At 32.3% G+C, this 20,117-nt stretch overlaps 5 protein-coding genes across 6 annotated transcripts; 4 read left to right on the top strand and 1 right to left on the bottom strand.

Moving 5' to 3' along the window:
* Positions 1–18: 18 nt before the first annotated feature.
* On the top strand, positions 19–749 carry LOC126265068 (S-phase kinase-associated protein 1-like). The gene is made up of 4 exons (XM_049965513.1): positions 19–71; positions 124–285; positions 342–510; positions 562–749. The coding sequence occupies exons 1-4, from the start codon at positions 63–65 to the stop codon at positions 711–713; spliced, it is 492 nt and encodes a 163-aa protein (XP_049821470.1). The 5' UTR covers positions 19–62; the 3' UTR covers positions 714–749.
* Positions 750–3,550: 2,801 nt separating this feature from the next.
* On the top strand, positions 3,551–9,052 carry LOC109595308 (endocuticle structural glycoprotein SgAbd-2). 2 transcript variants are annotated; one of them, XM_049965512.1, is made up of 4 exons: positions 3,551–3,568; positions 8,303–8,550; positions 8,603–8,766; positions 8,821–9,052. In XM_049965512.1, exons 1-4 carry the CDS (start codon positions 3,566–3,568, stop codon positions 8,997–8,999), a joined length of 594 nt encoding a protein of 197 aa, XP_049821469.1. In that variant the 5' UTR covers positions 3,551–3,565; the 3' UTR covers positions 9,000–9,052. The 2 variants fall into 2 exon arrangements, with proteins under 2 accessions (XP_049821469.1, XP_049821468.1); XM_049965511.1 differs by lacking the exon at positions 3,551–3,568 and adding an exon at positions 8,095–8,135.
* Positions 9,053–10,739: 1,687 nt separating this feature from the next.
* On the top strand, positions 10,740–11,671 carry LOC109595309 (pupal cuticle protein 20-like). Its single transcript, XM_020010641.2, has 3 exons — positions 10,740–10,748; positions 10,806–11,122; positions 11,186–11,671. Exons 1-3 carry the CDS (start codon positions 10,740–10,742, stop codon positions 11,625–11,627), a joined length of 768 nt encoding a protein of 255 aa, XP_019866200.2. The 3' UTR covers positions 11,628–11,671.
* A 347-nt stretch (positions 11,672–12,018) lies between these two features.
* Positions 12,019–14,147, top strand: LOC109595310 (juvenile hormone esterase-like). Its single transcript, XM_049964117.1, has 9 exons — positions 12,019–12,063; positions 12,117–12,266; positions 12,318–12,458; positions 12,507–12,840; positions 12,897–13,105; positions 13,156–13,342; positions 13,397–13,566; positions 13,619–13,875; positions 13,929–14,147. The coding sequence occupies exons 1-9, from the start codon at positions 12,019–12,021 to the stop codon at positions 14,119–14,121; spliced, it is 1,686 nt and encodes a 561-aa protein (XP_049820074.1). The 3' UTR covers positions 14,122–14,147.
* LOC109595311 (neuroligin-4, Y-linked-like) lies at positions 14,146–16,221 on the bottom strand. Its single transcript, XM_049965496.1, has 8 exons — positions 16,099–16,221; positions 15,917–16,048; positions 15,739–15,861; positions 15,158–15,688; positions 14,926–15,097; positions 14,717–14,874; positions 14,410–14,660; positions 14,146–14,358 (listed from the first exon to the last, which is right to left on the bottom strand). The coding sequence occupies exons 1-8, from the start codon at positions 16,132–16,134 to the stop codon at positions 14,172–14,174; spliced, it is 1,590 nt and encodes a 529-aa protein (XP_049821453.1). The 5' UTR covers positions 16,135–16,221; the 3' UTR covers positions 14,146–14,171.
* Positions 16,222–20,117: the final 3,896 nt, after the last annotated feature.

The following is a 20,117-nucleotide window of genomic DNA, read 5'->3' as shown; positions in this document are numbered from 1 at the left end:
GTGGTATGAGATTGTCAGAAGCTATCTTAGTCAACCACTAGTCAACACTTTTAACTTTAACTATGAAGCAGGTAAATAACAATTATATTAATTAATATTTTAAACAATTAATTATTATTATAGAATGATGTGCCTACTGTAAAGTTAATGAGCAAAGAAGGCCACATATTCGATGTAGATATTGATGCCGTAAAATGTTCGACAGTCATCGCAAGTCATGTGGACACAAACGGAGTTAACGAAGTAGTACCGTTGACCAAAGTTTCTTCTCTGGTTTTGGGATTGGTAAATATTCCTTTTCTATTCAGGTAAAAATCTACTATACTTTCGAACAATTTCAGATAACCGAGTACATTACGTATCACAAATTCATTCCAGTACTTACAGAAAATGACGATAATGGAAGGACGAAATCAGATAACATTTCAGATTGGGACAGACAATTTATGGAAATCGACGATTCCACTGTATTTGATATGTTGTTGGCCGCACACTATTTAGAACTTGACGGTATGTTCAATGGTTATTGTTTAGTGAGGTTTTGACCAGAGATTGTTTTAGATCTGGAGAATTTGTGCTGCAAAACCATTGCGAACATTATGCAGGGATTAACACCTGGGGAAATTTGTCAGAGATTCAATATCAAAAACGATTTCCCTCCTTTTGAGCAAGAACCAAAGGTTACAAAGGACAATTTAAAGAGTGAATTTTGAGTTTATTAATTAAACGTGTTAAAAATTTTGCAGTGTTTCTATGTTATTGTTTGGAAATATTTAATAAATAAATAATTGTTTTATAAAAAGTGAGTATTATTTTTCTAACAAACGGACTAAATAACCGAACACCGAAAAGAATTTTATATAGAAAACTATCCAGTAAGTTTACCGGAGAGAGAGATTTTAATATTTCATTCCTCATACTTCGTTTTTCTCAGCTGAACACAGTTCGTTGAAAGCTTTTCCGAATCACTTCGAATTGTCGTTGTGAAGAATCGGTCAACACATTTTTCATCTATTGTTGATGTGGTACAATTAATAAGTTTCGACGAATTCATAATTTTATTAATTAATAAAATAGTTAGCCATAACTTTTTCAAGTTCTTAATTCGTCGACTCTATTGAAAATAAATTTCGACGAATTCATAATTTTTTTTACTAATAAAATAGTTAGTCATAACTTTTTCAAGTTCTCAATTCGTCGACTCTATTGAAAATATTTTTGTGGAAATATGTTTCCTTTAACTAATTAAATAAAACAGAGAAAATAAATAAATAAAAGCAAGGAGACTATAAACAAGTGTTCAAAGGAATAAAATTCTTTATAGTTTGCCATATTACATCTATACCAACACAAGAAATTCTATATTAAAATTTTTAAGTTTATTATTATATTTTATTTTATTTTAAATTCATCCATTGTATCAGTAAATTATTAATACATCTACGTATGACAAGTGTAAAATTAACGACGAGCAAGGGAAGCGGAATATTACATATACTTTTTATGCAACAAACATAAAAGGAGTCAACGGGGTAAAACCTTTCCTCTTTCGCCTTATTTATAAGAATGGTATTTAGATCATAAATTTGATCTACCACAACCTATAAAATATGACGACAATGGAAGGAATCAATTTGTAGTGAATCAGTGCAAAAATCATAAAAGGTTGTAAACCGGAAGAGATTTGAATTCAAAAACGTTAACATCCTTTCGAGCAAGTATAAATAATTACAGTAGATAACGAGGACAGTCTTCAAAAAGATATATTCTGGGTGAATTTAATATAGTGCCGGATTTTCACCGAATAAAAATCTTTGTCCCTTTTACAGACTTTTGAGAGCCATTACCAGATGGAACATACAGTAGTGGTTATTATTATGGCAAAATGTTAAATGTTTTACTTAATGTGAACTATTAAAACCAATCAGGAAGATTTGGAATTGTGTTGGGATCCGTTAGCTTCCCACTGCCACTGGCTTGTGGAATGGTACTGAGCCCCAGAACCACGCCAAGGTGGATCCATCCTGGGGAATATTCTGGTGTTTCTTATGTAAAATATGTATTATAAACGTATTACTGAAGTTAAGAATCTAACATGTTTCAGTAAACTAAGTTTATAAATTTGATAACTAATATTATTTTTATATCACTGACGAATTAAGTAAAAGACTAATTCAAGAGGAATTTTATACAGAAAACTATTCAGTAAGTTTATCAGAATATAATTTTAATATTTCATTCGTCCTCTCCCGTTTCTCCTAAACGAACACAGTTCGTTAAAAGCTTTTTCGAATCACTTTTTTTTCGTTGTGAAGAATCGGCCAACATTAATTCGTTCATTGATTGCCGTCGCTGCACAATTAATAAATTTCGTTGAATTCATAATTTTCCCCACTGATAAAATCATCGGTCACGCTTTTCCAGCTTAAGAATTTCTATTACAGAAATTCCTCCACATACTCTTCCGCCCTTTTTATTAATCCTTAATACCGACTCTACCAAGAATGTTCATTTATTTTTGTGAGATTAAGTTCCGTTTACAGCGTTAAATAAAACATGGAACGTTAGTTGTCGTTAACTCGTGGTTGACAGAAAATTTTTGCACAATCAAACATTTCCGATCCCGTTTTCCCTTTTATGGCCCGAGATGTTTGAGGGCGATTGTGCAAAAAATCGAATTGGAAGCGTTCGTGGAATAGACATGTCTCAATTAAAAAACCATCGACCATTATCTGGTATTTTTAGACCACAAACGACCGCCTTTCAATTGCTGACTGGAAGGGCACAACGAAGTCGCACAATCGCTTCTCAATTTCCAACCGTCGATCCTCTAACAATGCCTACCTACTCTATCATTATATACCTTCAAACAACATTATATTATAACGAGATGGTACACTACAGTTGTGATTCAGGGAACAAACAAACTAAAAACAAAACCGAACAAAACCCCCTTATAAAATTCAAATTCGATTCGACGTCGAGTCGGTTCTGTTTCTGGACCTTTTCTACGATTCCTGCGGGACGTCAGGAGAGTGCGCTGCGACATTAGAAAGCAGGAATGTAAAACCTGCGTAGCACCAAAGGACTCCTTTTATTTATTCATTGCCTAATTGAATCAGCTCTGATATGGCTTTTCTAGCTTTCACGTTCGAGTCCTTGTCGCATGGAATTGAAGGCAACCCTTGGATTCAATCTATTTTTTTTTCTTGTGAAATATCATTACTTCAGAAATGTTATTGGTTGATGAAAAATTGTTATATTTGTTCACTGTAGAGTGTATGTCATTGATAAGAATGACTGACGCTTTTAGACACAATGTAACCCGTCATGTTTCGGTCGTAATTTCCTAATGACATGTTTTATATCTCGGATTTGGAACGAGGCGCGTTTTACACTCGGAATTACGATCCGTTTGATCCCTTTGCCGGTGAAAAAGTGTAACACATGTGACCAGAATAGAAGAAGTATCGTCGACAAGGATCTGTTCGTCGACAATTCATCACGAGATTCACGTTTTCGTAAGCTTTTCTAACATACCCCGGATTAGAAGAGGCGAAAGTAAATGGTGGTAAAATTTAATCTTTATTTAACATTTAACAGCGTAAATGTAATTATACGAATGGTACACAAAGTGACTACAATACAAGTGCTTCTTACTTTGTAATACTGGTTGTTTACAGCCAGTTCGCCGAGGGGCTCACTAGATACAGAAAACATGAAAGCATTTCCGAAAAATTAATTTTTGCATATTTATTTTAAATTTTCGCTGACCTCTGAACCACTGGACCTATCACAATAAGACCTATAAGTAAAAGTTGAAGAATTAATTAATCTTTAATTTGAATGCTTGTTTAGGAGCAGCTATCAATTAGATCTCAAAAATTATACTCAAAAATGTCAAATTTAATTATTCGAAAATGCCTCCATAAAGATTTTTTTAGTCTGTTAATTAATATAATTAGGTGGCTTTTCCTTGTGTTTTAGACTAGTTTAAATTGTACTAAACGACACGGGTACTCTCATTGAAAAACAAATAGTTACCATTAAGCCCGGCAATAAACCCGCCATCGAAAAGAAATCCGACCGAACAAAGAGACAAGTTCGCGTCTGGTTCCGCGGGAATTAGAGTCACGTTTCGGGAATCCGTCGATCCGTTTCCATTCGATCCGCGCGAGAATCAAGAAACACTCCTGCGGGAGAAAAGTTCTTTACGTTTTTTTTTTATTTCTTCAATTTCAGTTTTTCTCGATGTGGCGAACAAGTGGATCCGTGCATGAAATAGGTGCAGTTTATCCGTCAGATTAAACAAACTACTGATTACTGTAAATTCCCTTAGTTTTTGCGGTCTCGTTAAAAATGCTTCGAGTGCAGTTCTGAAGGAACATTTTTGCGCATTGCACCGATAAAATGGGACATCGTGATCTGGAAGTCGCACGTTTAATTGTCTTGCAGGATTTATATTCATGTGTGTGCAATATTCTCGCGCAATAAACATGTCCTTTTATATTTATTGAGACGGAACTTCCGTCTTGGAAAAATTTATGTAGACAAAAATTTTCTTCAAACTATTTAATTGATCGCCATTATTCGAAGTAAATCGAGTGAAAGTGTGCTTGGAATTTGACGGACTAATTATTGGTTAAGTCTTCTCGTTGTGACCTTTAGTTAGTAATGAACTACATTTTAATCTGATGATCACATTTGAATCATGTACACTAAATGTACGGCCTTGATTTGAGCATTCCAATGTGGATCAATTAACTTCGATTTAAAAGGATGCTATAAATTAATAGCTCGTTTTATTAATAAAATTAATTATACCTTTACACATATTAATTAATTAATTTAATTTTTTGATTAACAACGCGTCTTTTAAAGTGGATATTTTTAATTATTTCAAAAGACAGAAACAAATTTATTATGAAAAGACCTTTTTATAATTTCCAAACCAATTAAACAAAACTTCATCAAAAATTAGTAATAAAACAAATATCACCAAATAAAACAAAATTAAAAAAACAGAATATTAACCGCTATATTTTCTCAGTACTTCTTTATTAAGTATATGGTATAAATAAAACACAATGAAAATATTTTTAAATCTATTTAAACTAGGAAATTCAAATTATTCACTTCAAATGACGGGCAGTGTATTTTTTCTTACTTCTTATGTCGAGACTATAAAATTGGTCAATAAATATCATTAAATAGATATAAATCTATATCAAATAAAATGGTATACAATTATTAAGATTTAATAATTATAGTCATTATATAAATTGTGAAATGAACATCTTTTAATGGGATCCCAAATTTAACGTTTTGTAACAAGTTGTATAATCTAAAAAGTTAGTAAAAGCGTTAACTTGCATAGAATTTGACAGAGTAATGAGTATTTAATGCGAGTTTTAACATGACCTTTTCTTCTAGAGGCAAATAATTAGGCACATGTGTACGTGTATTATTCAATAATTGATGAACCGAAAAATTCTTTCTCAATATCATCAAAACCATCATTATCGTAAAATGGAATATTTGATATTGTTGATGATATCGGACATAAAACGAAACTTGTGACGTCCACATAATAAATCAGGAGTTAGATACTTAAACCTAGTATTAAAGGTCACAAACACATCAAACCAAATCATTTTTCAAGACTCCCGTTTTCGCATAAAACCCATAAAACAGACATTTCCTTTTATCGTCGAACATTTCTTTTATCACGATCCATCCTTTTTCCTATGCAATTTGCACGGTTTTACTTTGGGGGTGGGCTTTCTTTCGGGATTTTGTTACATGAAATTGATATTTGAACAACAGATACGTCGATGAGCTCAGCAAACCGAAAAAATACTCTTTCGGTTTAAATTTTTTATATTATTTGATCGAGTGACAGCTCAAATAATTTTTTTTTTTTGTTTTGAAATAAGTTACGCAACTGAAAATAATCAACGCGAGACAATTTAAGAGAAGTAAATTGTATTTAAATGCGGCTTGAATACCGTAAATGGTTGTAATTTAGTAGTTCATGTTGAAATTAAACGGTGCGCTTCGAAGGTTGTGCAATTCGTTGTCATAAAATTGAAGATGTGTATTGCAAGGTTAATTAACTGTAATATTTGCGCAATCTTCCATAAAATGTAATAATTATTTATGGACAATATTCAAGACATAATTATGCATTAATATTGTGCAAGAAACGTTCAATCACTTTTTTTATTCATAAGCATAAAATTCACAAACGTTGAAAGATTTCGGTTCTTATTGCGTTGTCCTGTTGGGAATAAAGCAGCCAAAGAAACAATTTAGATAAATATGGAGTTGTTTTCGTCCATTAATCTTGGTAACTGTAAAGTGTGCGTTCTAAAAACGATTCCGATCTGATCGTTTATCGTCAATAGTTACTTGGACCCGGGACAAAGAAAAATTGTCAAATGTTCGCCGGGGTTTTTATAGCGTTTTAAGGGCAAATATAAATTTATTTACTTCTCTCCGGCGATGAAGTTTGTCTACATTTTTGTTTGTTTTTTCTTTATCTCTCAGGTAAATGAAATAAAGGTGTATGACAAGTGAAATAATAGAAATAAATAGGAATGCCTGCCGTGAAATATGATACGGCTGCACCAAATTGAATTTCACACTATTTATAACTGCGAAATGCTACCTTGATTTGTCTCATGTGTTATAAAAAATTGCCGTGTCCATTTACGACAACAAATCGAAATATTAAACAATGATATTGATGTTATCATCATATGCAGGATTAAATTTGTCACTGCAATTAAAATTCAAATTGTGTTTATATTACTGGTTATGTTAATCACTTTTAAACAAATGAAAATGTGACATATGTGGTTGGCTAATAATTAATAATTATTTAGAAAATCGTTAGAAATTCATGTGCAGTTGTTAAAATTCAATTAGCAATAAAAAGTGTGAAATGCGTTATCAAGTAATTTGTGCAAAATTGATTGAAGTTTGAAGTTTTATCACAAATTATTTAACCGTTAATCGTGTTTATCTATTTAAAAGAATAATTTTTTCGTTAGTTAAGTTTGTCACAAAGTCGATTTGATCACATCACAATCAACAGTAGGGCAATAATTTATTGCTGTCATCCATCATCCGCATAATATCCATTATTATACATTCAAATGAAAATTTATACTCAATCATTTATAAATAAAACAATTCGGACAATGTACGAACGTCGAAATTATTGAATTGATGTTTTATTAATTCGATATGGAAACTGTTTTAGTAATATTTCATGTTGCTTTTGAACGGAACATTTAAGCTTTTATGTTACAGTCCCGTGTTTCGTTTACAAACTGCTCTTTTAAAATTTAACCTATATTTTCTTTCTATTCACCAATAAAATTAAATATCGATTTAATAAAATATAAACCCATTTAAGAAAAGAGTATAAAGGCTCGAAATTACCAAACAGTGCATTTAAGGAATGTTATTGTTTGTCAACAGAGAAAAGATTTGGAGGCGAGAAGAGGATTAATTAAAAACATAACAATTTAATTGGGAACAGTGCAACTTGTTCCTGTTATTAACGCGATTATCAAGTTTCGGTTTGGGCGCCGCAACGACATAATAGAATTTCTTGCCGAAATTAGAAATGGAAAACAGTTGACGAGGTCGGAAAGTGCATAATGCCATCCCGAGAGCGAATATGGAGATGACAACCGGATTATTATTGTTTCCATTCGTGGCAACTATTCCCGTGTCGTCCCAATTCATTTGCGGGAACACCATTGACACGTCCGGAATTAAACTGGAATCTTCATTATCTGGAAGATTCGTAACACCCCAAGATCAAAATAATGTCTATGGAATCTGCTCACTAATAGATCTGAATTAAACTGTTATGTGATTTTTAAATGCGCCATGTAATTACACTTAGCATTAACCTTTGACGTGGTATAGAAAAAAATGAATTGAAATCAAAAACATTAACGAATTTTAAGGTCGATCGCCTTGAATCACTTTCCGAATGTGAATCTGTATCATCCCGCGGCTCATCGTATTTTTTCCCAATATAAAAGCGAAAGTGTTTTAGACTCTTCGCATCAGTCAGTTTTTGTACACTGCCAAAACAACCAATCAAGATGAAATTTGTGAGTAAAATATTTAATTTATTTAAATATTTTTAATAATTTGTAGTAACTAATATCAATATTCTGATCTTATATTATTAAACTAATTAATTTTTACCTTATAAACACTCTAATTAATTTAATTAATTAAAATAACGACTGTCAAATATGAAACAATTTTTTTACAGTTAGTGATTTTGGCGTCGTTCGTTTTCGCCACATGTGCAGACCGTTTGGAGAACACCTACCTGCCCCCTAACAGCGCTCAAACTGCTGCAGGAAACGGCAATATCCTCGCCGCCCCCATAAACAAAGCTAGACCAGCCGCCCCTTCTCAAGGCGCTCCATCTCAACCTCATGCCGGACCCGCCTCCCCTCAAGTTAACATCTTGAGATTCGAGAACGAAAACAACGGCGATGGATCTTACAACTATGGGTAAATTTAGATTTGTTTATTAATCATCAATTAATTTGTTGTGGTTTGAAAGATTCGAGACCGACAATCACATTCAACAACAAGAATCCGGACATTTAAAGGCTGGCGCAGACGGTGAATCCGTGGAAGCTCAAGGTTCATACACGTTCACCGCTCCAGACGGCCAAACGTTCACCATTCAGTACGTCGCCGACGAAAACGGATTCCAACCACAAGGTAAATCGGAATAATACAAAAATGCGGATTTGAAACATTTTATTCGTTTTTCAGGAGCTCACCTTCCAACTGCCCCACCAGTACCAGAGGAAATCCTAAAAGCGTTGGAGAAAAACGCCGCCGACGAAGCCGCAGGAATCGTAGACGATGGACAATACAGACCTGACGCTTCCGAAGGTAAATACTCAGGAAACGGTCAAGGACAAACCGGAAACGGAGGATACAAATATTAAATTACTCGAAGGCTGTTTATAAATATTTAACTTATTTATCGATAAATAAATTAGTAAAAACCATCCAACGTTTTCATTTCAAAACACAAAATGGAAAATAAATTTGCAAACAGATAGAGACAGAACATTCCGCAGGAGTTTCCATGTCCCCCATCCTGCGGGACCGACGAACTTTTCCGGATCCTTTGACAGTCCGACAAAGTGTACATAACTGTAACCGAGTTACGGATCTCATTCCGCACTACATAAACTTCTCACTGACACGAGTCCAATCACGTTATTGGGTCGCAATCAAACTAGTATATTTCTGAGGGAGTCAAACCGTTGCATTTCACCCCAAATGAGAATTCCAGTGGATTTTACCATTTGTTTTGAACTGCCCCTTTGTTGTTCTCTTGACGGTGCTTTTGACTAAACTGTAAATATTGTTTTAGTAATTACTAGTTGCAGTATTTAGTATCAAATATTGAAACAGGATGCGAACATGCTCATTACTCTCGTACTTACACATATGACATTTATTTATGTCCCTTTTACACTTTCAGGAATTATGAGTCAATCAAGTCACTTTCAGACGGCCTGACCGTAATAAATGGTGACACTAAAACAAAAAGTACATTAACAGAAAAATTAATGGCCGAAAGAAAATAAAAAACGACACTCATAAACGACAAAGAATATCACAAAATGTCTCACGTAAAAACACCCACAAAAAGTTAAACAAGGATTTATATTTGTTTAAAAAATATAAACAGGCAACTTTTCAGGAAGTTTTGCTTTATGTTCCATTTAAATGTGTTCATTTTATCGTTGTTTACAAAAACATTATCCTTTAAATTAAACTTGGGGCACGAAACTTTTAACTCTTTAAATAAGTAAAATTAAATACACACATTTTCCGTATATTTTAGGTCATCATTTTTCTGCGCCACTGCATTTACATGTAAAAAATAATCCAGATTAATTTGCAGAGTAATACAAATAAAAATTCTTCCTAGTAACATTTCAAGGATGTTGCAAATGTCAGGATAATTATCAATTAGATCCAATTGTAAATAACTCAATATGAACGTTATTCGTGAACTTGTCAATTATTAGGAAAAAATCAAGTTGGAACAACCAATTATACGTTACATCGTTACAGATACATCACTAATTGAATCTTTAGCTGTTTTACATTTTGAATCTAATTAATTCATTAAGGTCAACTGCATAATAATATTCATATAGATTACGATGCAATTTATCATTTTTTTTAACAAATGTAACAATGTTTTTAAATTATCTGATGAGTCATAGAAAACAATAAAAGAAAATATAAGAATTATTTAAATTATTTATTCTAAAAATAAAAATGTTATTTCAAACAAAGAAAAGACCTAGATTTTATTCAAATTTCTAACTTTCACTTAATTTTTTTTCAAAATAACACATCAATAAAAATGTGTTATTGAAATTATTAACTAACCTTGTTTATCAAAATGAACATTTATTATTACACGGAAAATATAGTAAATAGTTACGCCTCTGGTGTATTTATTTCCTTGTTCATCATTAACTCCTCCTATAAAAAAACTAATGTAAGAAAAAATGATATATATATTTTGAATAGTACCTTGAGAATTCCTCGTTACGAATATGTATCATCGTTTCAGGAACCTCCGACATTTAAGATCAGTATAAAAGCTGAATTTTAATAATGCATTACATCATTCGATCAATTTGTTTCAGAGCATCAACATGAAATTGGTAAGTAGAGTATAAAATTTTGGCAACAACAAAATTTTTTAACATTTTCCTTTATAGTACGTGACAATTTTTTTGGCGGCCATCGTCTACGTTTCTGGAGACAAACTCCAAAACACCTACCTCCCTCCGTTGAACGCTAGAGGAGCAGGAGGAAACGGCCAGTTCCTGCAAGCTCCACTCCATTCTTCTTACTCCAATCAAGCGGTGTTTAAATCTTATTCCACACCATTTGGACCTGCTTTCCCTAATCCTCCTGCAGCCCCAGCTAGTCTCTACAACACTCCCGTTGCCTCTTCCAGAATCCATTCCGGACCAATCGTACCGATCCTCAGGTTGGATAACCAGAATAACGGAGACGGAAGCTACAGATATCAGTAAGTTTTGTAGAACATCCCTCCACATACTTTGTTTTGTTTATTATTTATTTATTTATTTAGGTATGAAACCGGAAATCACATTTCCGCCCAAGAATCCGGTCATCAAACCGGCCACGAGTCGCAGGAAGTCCACGGCGATTTCTCCTATCAATCACCGGAGGGACAATCGATTTCCTTATCTTACGTGGCAGACGAAAACGGTTTCCAACCGTCCGGGGCTCATCTTCCAACTCCACCTCCAGTTCCCCAGGAAATCCTGATCTCGCTCCAACAAAATGCGGCCGAAGAAGCTCGCGGCGTACATGATGACGGATCGTATCGCCATGATGAATCCGGGGATTATTCTGCGAGGGTTTCCAGTCATTACTTGGCTCCCGTTGCCAAAAATGGACTAAGCAACCAATATTTGGCTCCCGCTGTTTCCAAATTGAGTAACCAGTACTTAACACCAAAAGTCAACAGCCAATATTTACCACCACTTAATTCTGGATACAGATATTAAATGTTTTGTATGACAATTGCAAATAAATTTTTAAATAATTTCAATGTTAATTTTAATTAGAGCATTATTAACATAAATGGCTCATTTAATTTTATTTACTTATTATGAAAAACTGTGTGTGAATAGATAAAAGTATACATATTTCGAAAAAGCACCAAAATATATTTATACCACTATCATTAATATAATTTGCATAATTCCTTCGTAATTTTTTACAGTACTGTGTACAAAAAACGCAGCACGGAGATAAACTTTTTAAATTAACATTTTTTACGGTCGTAACTACAGATTTATTAAAGTAGGTGTCCAGTAAAAATAAAAATTACGATAAGTAATTTAATATATGTTATTACGTATAAATATAAGCGCCACAGCGCAAAATAAAATTAAAATGATTTTATTGTGGTTCCTCGTTGTATTAGGAAAAGTAATTTCCGTAAGTAACAATTGCATAATATCATACAGTCCGATTCTACATTCAAACAATAGGATTGTGTGCTCCATCAAAGTCCCATTGTCCACTTAAACGATGGAACAATCGTCGGAACAGTCAATAAAACGGAAGGCAAAGGACTAATATATCATGCATACAGGGGAATCCCATACGCAGCTCCTCCTGTCGGTTGTCTACGATTTAAAGTACGATTCTATGTTAAAACGTTTCCAAAACATTAATTTTAAAAAATTTAGGCCCCACAACCACCAAAAAAATGGTCCGGAACATTGGACGCTACAAAAGATGGACCTCAGTGTGTGCAAAATACTGTTTTAAATACTTCTGAGGGAAAAGAAGATTGTTTAACTATCAATGTATACACTCCCGCAGCAAGCGTAAGTCCCAATTGTCATAATAATGCAAGATTTACATTTTGTTTTAAGTGCAAGTCGAAAAAAATTCCAACAATGGTATGGATATACGGAGGCGGTTTTATAGGGGGGAGCAGCCAATATAAAGAATTCGGACCCGATTACCTTCTAGAAAACTGCGTTTGTTTCGTCAGCTTCAACTATCGAGTGGGAGTTTTAGGGTTTTTAAGCACAGGTGACACGGCTGCCTTAGGAAACTACGGGCTGAAAGATCAAGTGTTTGCCTTTAAATGGATACGAAACAACATTGAAAAATTTGGAGGCGATCCAAATAACGTATTGGCTTTTGGCGAGAGTGCTGGCGCAGCTTCCGTATCCATTTTGAGTCAAATCAAATCTACTAGAGGTACTCATATTTTCTTAGCCGTTGAGCACAGAAGGATTTTGTTGTGGATTTTTCAGGACTGTTTCACAAGGCAATTCTGCAGAGCGGCACCAGTTTGTGCATGTGGTCTAAGGCGAGGCACGCCAGAAAACTGGCTTTCCAAATTGGAAGACAATTGAACATCGACACTTCGAACAGCACTCACTTAATTGAAAGTTTAAGAGCTAAATCTAGTAAAGAAATACAGGAAGCATTTTATAAAAAATGGTTACCGATAGGTTTAAAAGTAGTGAATGTGACATTTTAATCTGCAATGTTTGACTGATGTGATTTTAGTTGATTTCAAAGGATCCGGTGAACAATTTAATGGGAATAGGACCAGTGATTGAACCACCTTCAAGTGAATCACTTTTAACTTCTTATAGTTTTGAAACTTTATCAAGTGGGAATTCGCACAAAATACCAATGATTATTGGTTTTAATAACAACGAAGCTTCCGCTGCTGATAAATTTCCATATTCAAGTAAGAGTTTCATATATAATACAATGTACAACTTCTTTTTGGAATTTCTTTCAGTATTGCTTAAACTTTGGGGACTATCATATCAAAACTTTATGAGTAATGTGGTACCAATCGACATGAATATTTTCAGTCTGGCTAAAAGAGTTGCTGCTAGATTAAAAATCACTGAAAAATATTTTGGATTAATTCCTTCAATTGGACAAACATTCCCCAAATTTTTAAAGGTAAAAGTTTATACAATATTTGAAACACCTAAAAAAAGTTTACCTTTTTCAGTACGTCAGCGAAACAATGTTCATCAAACCTATAATAAAAGCAGCACAACTACAATCAAAGATCTCCAATGTTTTCCTGTATCAATTCTCATATTTGAGTAAGTGGGGCAGCAACACCAACAGAAGTGAAACAGGAGTTGGACATGCCGAGGAACTATCTTACATTTTCAAAAAAGACCACAATTTCGCAATAAGTGAAGCCGAACAAAAAATTCGCAAGTTTATGTGTAAAATGTGGACCAATATGGCACACACAGGGTATGAGCTTGATACATTTGTTACTACTTCGTTATTTGTATTATATATTACAGAAATCCATCAATAAATCCACCTCAGCAATATCAACTAGAAATTAAATGGAGTCCGGTGAATTCAACAAACACACAGTTGTTAGACATCAATAAAAATTGTCACTGCATGACGAAGAATCCTTATGCTGATACCCTAGATTTCTGGGACAATTTGTACAACAACTTCGGTAACAGGCCATTCGATACATATTAACAAATAATAAATTAAATATCAATCTCAAATAATATATTTTTATTTAAATATTAGAACGAATCGAAAGGTGGATTGCCATAAGTTGAATAAATATTATCATAAAACGCCATATCTCTGTGAAATGGGTCTAGTCTTAGATTAACAGATTCATCTATAGAAGCATACAAACTATGATCCTGCAAATCGTTAACTTTTAACCAAGTAAAGTCGTTCTCATAAACTAATGGAGTCGGATGTCTGAAAAAAAACTATAAAATTATTTGAACTAAAAAGTCAAAATATATTCACCCATATCTTATAAAGTTGGTCCATAACGTAATAAGATTTACTCTGGTTGAGTCGTTAGAAGGAACTTTCGCAAAATCTTTGTAAGTTGGAAACAAATATGGTAACTCTGCTTCGTGACTAATTCCAGGATATTCCATTTCTTGTTCATGAATACCATACTTATTAAAAACATACAAAAACACTGGATTGTATTTGGACGATTGTCTTGCAGTTTCCATAATTGGTCTTACAAACAATATATCTGACACATACTATAAATACATAAATCTAAAATTGTACACATCTTTGGGTTACAAATATGTTATACCTTGAGTGTTTTGGAGTGATCAAATGGTGTCTTTTGTGGGAAATAGTATTGTCTTATTATTTCACCGACAGTTGCTCGATCTTCATCATTTATGTTCATAGATCGCTCACAATAATCTTTTGGTGTGAAATATTCAATAAATCCAGAAATATACAGTACTGAAAAGAATTTAAATTATACAAATATTAATCAAAAACAAAAAAAAATACTAGTTGATGTGATCGCTTCCATAGATGTAAAGCCCATAAGAGTGGGAACGTGCACAAAATTCCCTTGAAACAAACTTTCATGGGAGGTATCTGTAAAAACAGCCATTGGATCAATCACTTCCAGACGAGGTCCAATTGGAAGACCATCCAAAGGGTTATTTACAGTTTTCATCTGAATGGTAATAATTTTATATAATTAATTATTTCTTCATTTTCACACACACAGACTCACTTCTCTATACAATTTCTTTGTAACCTCCTGTAAATCCTTAAGATTCGGGTACTTTTTCATTTCCTCCATTACACTGCTCGAATTACTAGTATCCAGATTCAACTTTTCGGCGACCTTCCAAAAAAACTCCCGACTCTTATGCCCGCGTCCCCAAGATACTAAAGAACTGCCGCTCTGCAAGATCAAATGCTGAAAGAGCCCCTTAACTTCGGAATTCTGCTGCAAAATCGACACACAAACCGCCCCAGAACCGTGAGCCAAAACTGTCACACGATTGTCGTCCCCGCCGAACTCGTCGATGTACGAGTTGATCCAAATCAAAGCGGACCAAATGTCCTTGATGCCCCAATTCCCCGAATCGTCGGCACTGCCGAAACCGAACAACCCTTGACGGTAGTTCACGGTTACGACTATCAGATCCTGATCGATGAAATAATCGGGACGGGCGGATGCCAAGGACGTGTCTGCTTCTAGAAAGAAGTGTCCCGGGATATAAACGAGAACCGGTTTCAAATCGCCGGTGCGAGATCCCTAGAAAATATTAGTAACGATTATTCCGGCAGGGAGGTTCTTTCACTTACCTCGGGGTAAAATATGTTTAAGTAGAGACAATCTTCCACACCTCGGCGTCCTATTCCGATACAATTTTCTTTTTCTTCTGTGTAATTGAGACTTTCATTGAAGATCGGGTACATTTTCGGGTTCTAATTAATCATAAATAATTAAATAAGAAACAATTGAGTAATTGATAAGTATTACACTAAATCGCAGATCGTTCAAAGGTGGATAAGCGTAAGGAATTCCGAGACATCCTTTAAACGTTTTATTCTCGCCTTCGGTAACCATATCAACACAGTTAAAATCTATTTCACACTTCACCTTTACTATTACCTAAAATTTTGTGATCAGTTAATTTAATTAATTAAATAAACACTTCATACCAGGCATGTAAATACGTAAAAATAAGCAAATTTCATATTTTTCGTTACAACAGTAAAGGTGAACAGTAAAAATCACACTATCTTAATTAACAATAAAAATGCCAATATTGTTAGAATAGAATTGTTTCGGTCTACAATGGACCATTGTTTTTCTGAGACGGAAAATCATTGTGCAATCTTTAATGCGATTTCCACTGAACTTACGTTGAGCTGATTTAATTGGTTTTCCAACTATTATATAGGTACATACGATACACAAATAAAATATTCACTGCACCTTTAAACTTTTATTTTCATGTAGCATTAATGAAATAATTTAATTTTGGATCATTCATAATTAAATTATTAAAAATATTATATTGTAGTAAAAATATTAAATTGCATATTAAAGAAGCAATCACTGAGAAACTAAAAACAATTGTTTAAAAATCACAAAAAATAATTTATACACTGGATATACCCTTTGAAGTGCAGGCAATCCGGTGGTCAGCTGAAATATTCTTCTTTAATTTGCTGATGTAAATTTACTCAAAGTTAAATAGTTGTAATTCATACCGTATGGTATTAAAGCATTTGGAAATCCATCGTTTTTGGTCACAAAAGCATCTGAAACAATACGAAGTTTTGCTGTTTTAAAAGGTGATTTGGTAACTAACTTAACAAAATTGGGATCTGTGGTACCAAAGTAAAATTCATAGCTTCGTTATTAGTTACTCCTACTATACAAGACACATCTGCATTTGATTTTTTAAAAGTGTATTGAAAAACTTGAAAAAATTGTCCCCAATGTACCTTGTTCCATAATTGGAACAACCACAATATTGTCCAAAATATTGAAATTTCTTTATATAAGGAAAAAAGCTCGTAAAAACTCGGTATCTAAAGATACATAACAGTTACGAAATAAAATTCAAAATATTTTTTCCAAATATACCTTTGTTTTTGTTTTGTCTGTCTGTATAAATATGGTAAATATCTATTGTCTTGTCTGTAGTTTATACAAAAAGTGTTCATTATTTATTTTTTAATTTGATTTGATATAGATTTTTAAATTCCATGAGTGTTTGTGTTATGTTATATCAAATAAGCATAATAAGGAACATGTACACAAGAAATAAAAAACAACAAACATAATATTTCCAACAAAATAAACAAATTCAAATGAGTGTACGTCTAACTATTATTAGAATATGGATAATATAATACTTTCTAAGATAAAATTAATATATTTAACCACTAGTATTTAAGATATGTTTATCTCTATCATTTATTTATAATATATAAAGGGTGATTCAACTAACTAATTCATTATTATTATAGAGAACGGAAAAAGGTACTGATCTGAAATCTTTAATAATAATTTGTATTCATATTAAACAAAATTTCTGACCGGGTTCGTCAGAAGTTATATCAATTTTATAATTTCAAAGTAACATCTTATATAATTTTAGATTTTTAATTCTACATTCTACCAATAAAATGGCTATAGCATGTTTTATACCGAAACTATAAAAATTTCGACAGATTAAAATGTATGTAAAGATCCAATTTTAATACAGAAAAGTTCATTTTTGGCATACCCGTTAACCAATTATATAAGATGTGATTATATACAGTCAAATTTTATATAAGGCGTCTCGTAACATAATAATTTGAATATTTAACAACCTTTAAAAATTGGTGTAAACAATTCACATAAAATAAATATTAACAGAGAGTTTACCAAAAAATGTAACGCTGATTTTAATATGTGTAGTGCCATGAATGACATTTATTTTGTATCTGACAACATTACATTGCATTTTTTGTCAAATCTTTCTTAATATTAATTTTATGTTTAAGGAATACATAGCCAATCCAAAGGTTTTTTAATATTCAATTTAATTATGCTATAACACATATTGTGTTCCAGTGAACATTTCAAAGTTATTGTCTAAAATTTGGGATTTATTTAGAACTTTAATCTATCAAAATAATTGGAAATTACAAGTAGAATTTACAATTTCAAAAATTTACAAGTAATAACAAAGTAGATGTCACTGGCAAAACTAGAAATATAATTTTGTTCATTAAAAGTTATAAAAGTATTTCATTATTTGTTTTCGTTCCTCATAAACTAATAATGAATGTATAAAAGTATTTTTTTCTAAAATGTTAGGAATCTTCAATATATGAAAATATATTTTCAGCATAAGTAAAAGTATAAATTAGGATACTTTAACATTATTTAAAAATATACTAGAAGCAATAATGTTTATTTTTAATTTTCGAATATTCATCGTTTTACGTTTACAATATTCAAATGAATATTCAAATAATACAAAATAAAGATACAAATTTTCTAATGAATAAATCGGTTTCATAAATTCCGAATTATGAATATTCGAATATACGAATTCCAATTTTTGTTGAAATATATCAAATACATGGTATAGCGACATCTATGAGGTAGAAGGCAATTTACTGAACTTATACTATCTACAGAAACCACAACATTATTACTCACGTAGTTCCATGGCTTACCCACAGATGTCACTAGCAACATAATTCTTTAATTTAAATATATTTTTCTTTACACAAATTATATAAAATTTAAATGTATATTTATTTAAAAAAATATTCAGGTAAAACAACAATAATTATTAACAAAGATAAATTCTTTATTAGTTTTAATTAAACAAAGACAATATTCAGAATATACGGTTTGCAAATAATCGCTCATATCCGCTTCGATTTTTCCTGTCACGTTGCAAAAACAACATTTCCAGCACCCGCTTTGAGCGATGCAAATTGTACGACTTCTAAAACATACTCGGTAACGCCGCGACCAAATTACCATTCTCAAATATTAACACTCGATTTTAATGCGTTTCGTAACCAGTAAATGTTTAATTAGTTTGTCTCTATGGCAATTTACAATTATTTTAATAGCCGGTAATTCATGGTTCGGATCCGGAGAAACGCTCCAGGGCCGAAAATAATAACTGTACACATTCAGTAATCTGTAATTATTTCACGACAAACGGGATTTACTTTTGCGTTTGAAAAATATGCCTATATCAAATAATCATTATACATATTACCAAACGATTATTGTGGTTTTCAGAATTCTAAAGTGCGGATCAAAGAGCTTCAAAGCACTTAATTACATTGTGTAGGAAGGTCAACACATTTATATTTTAACTCTCGAAATATCTGATTTATTTTACTTACAAAAGGAATAATAGAAAAAATTATAATTGGTAGAAAAAACTTAAAAATATTTGAAGTATTGACACCTGTTGAATTATCATTGAATAAAGTCAAAGGTAATGTTACCGACAGAAGAATATCGTAATTAAAATTTGGTTTTACAAGACCAATAAATATATCCGATAAAATTCCATATAAATAACTGAAAGACATTTTATTATACTAGCCGAAAATAAATAAATTCATTGACATTCCAGCAATAAAATTTGAACTGTTTTGTGTGGAGGTAGATCTTACTTTATTTTGAGAATTATAAATGACTTACTTATACAAAATTTTAGATATATATGGATAAATTTTAACAACTTATAAATAAATTTAAAAAGTGTTTGAAAAAGTTTGTAAAATATTTAAGGGGGTATTATTAAACGTGGGTCCGGTAATTAACATTATTTTTTTGAGTACAAATAAAAAATAAAGCGCCTGTCAAAAACAAAGATACAAAAGATGTTTAAACTGCCCTCCTTATATTTTTAATCAGACACAATATTTTTATTCAAATGACTCTCAAATCCCCTCATTTATTGATATTTTAATTAATTTGTAGTTGAAGTTCCCTAAAGCTATTTATGGAAGTTCCATAAACTGTATCTTCTCCAAAAAAAATCTAATAGGTTTAAATCAGGCAGTCTTGCAGGTCATAATATAATTCCTCCCTTCCTTATTTATGTATGTGGAAATGTTTCACTTAAATGCTTTACTTAAGGCAATCTAAAAGTGATCTGGGGCACCATTAGACTAAAACCACATTTATTGTCTTAATTTCA

The sequence above is a fragment of the Aethina tumida genome, chromosome 3 (genome assembly GCF_024364675.1).
Source record: "Aethina tumida isolate Nest 87 chromosome 3, icAetTumi1.1, whole genome shotgun sequence".
Taxonomy (NCBI): Eukaryota; Metazoa; Arthropoda; class Insecta; order Coleoptera; family Nitidulidae; genus Aethina; species Aethina tumida.
Note: the sequence above shows the minus strand (reverse complement) of the source record. Positions and strands in the feature narration are given on the sequence as shown.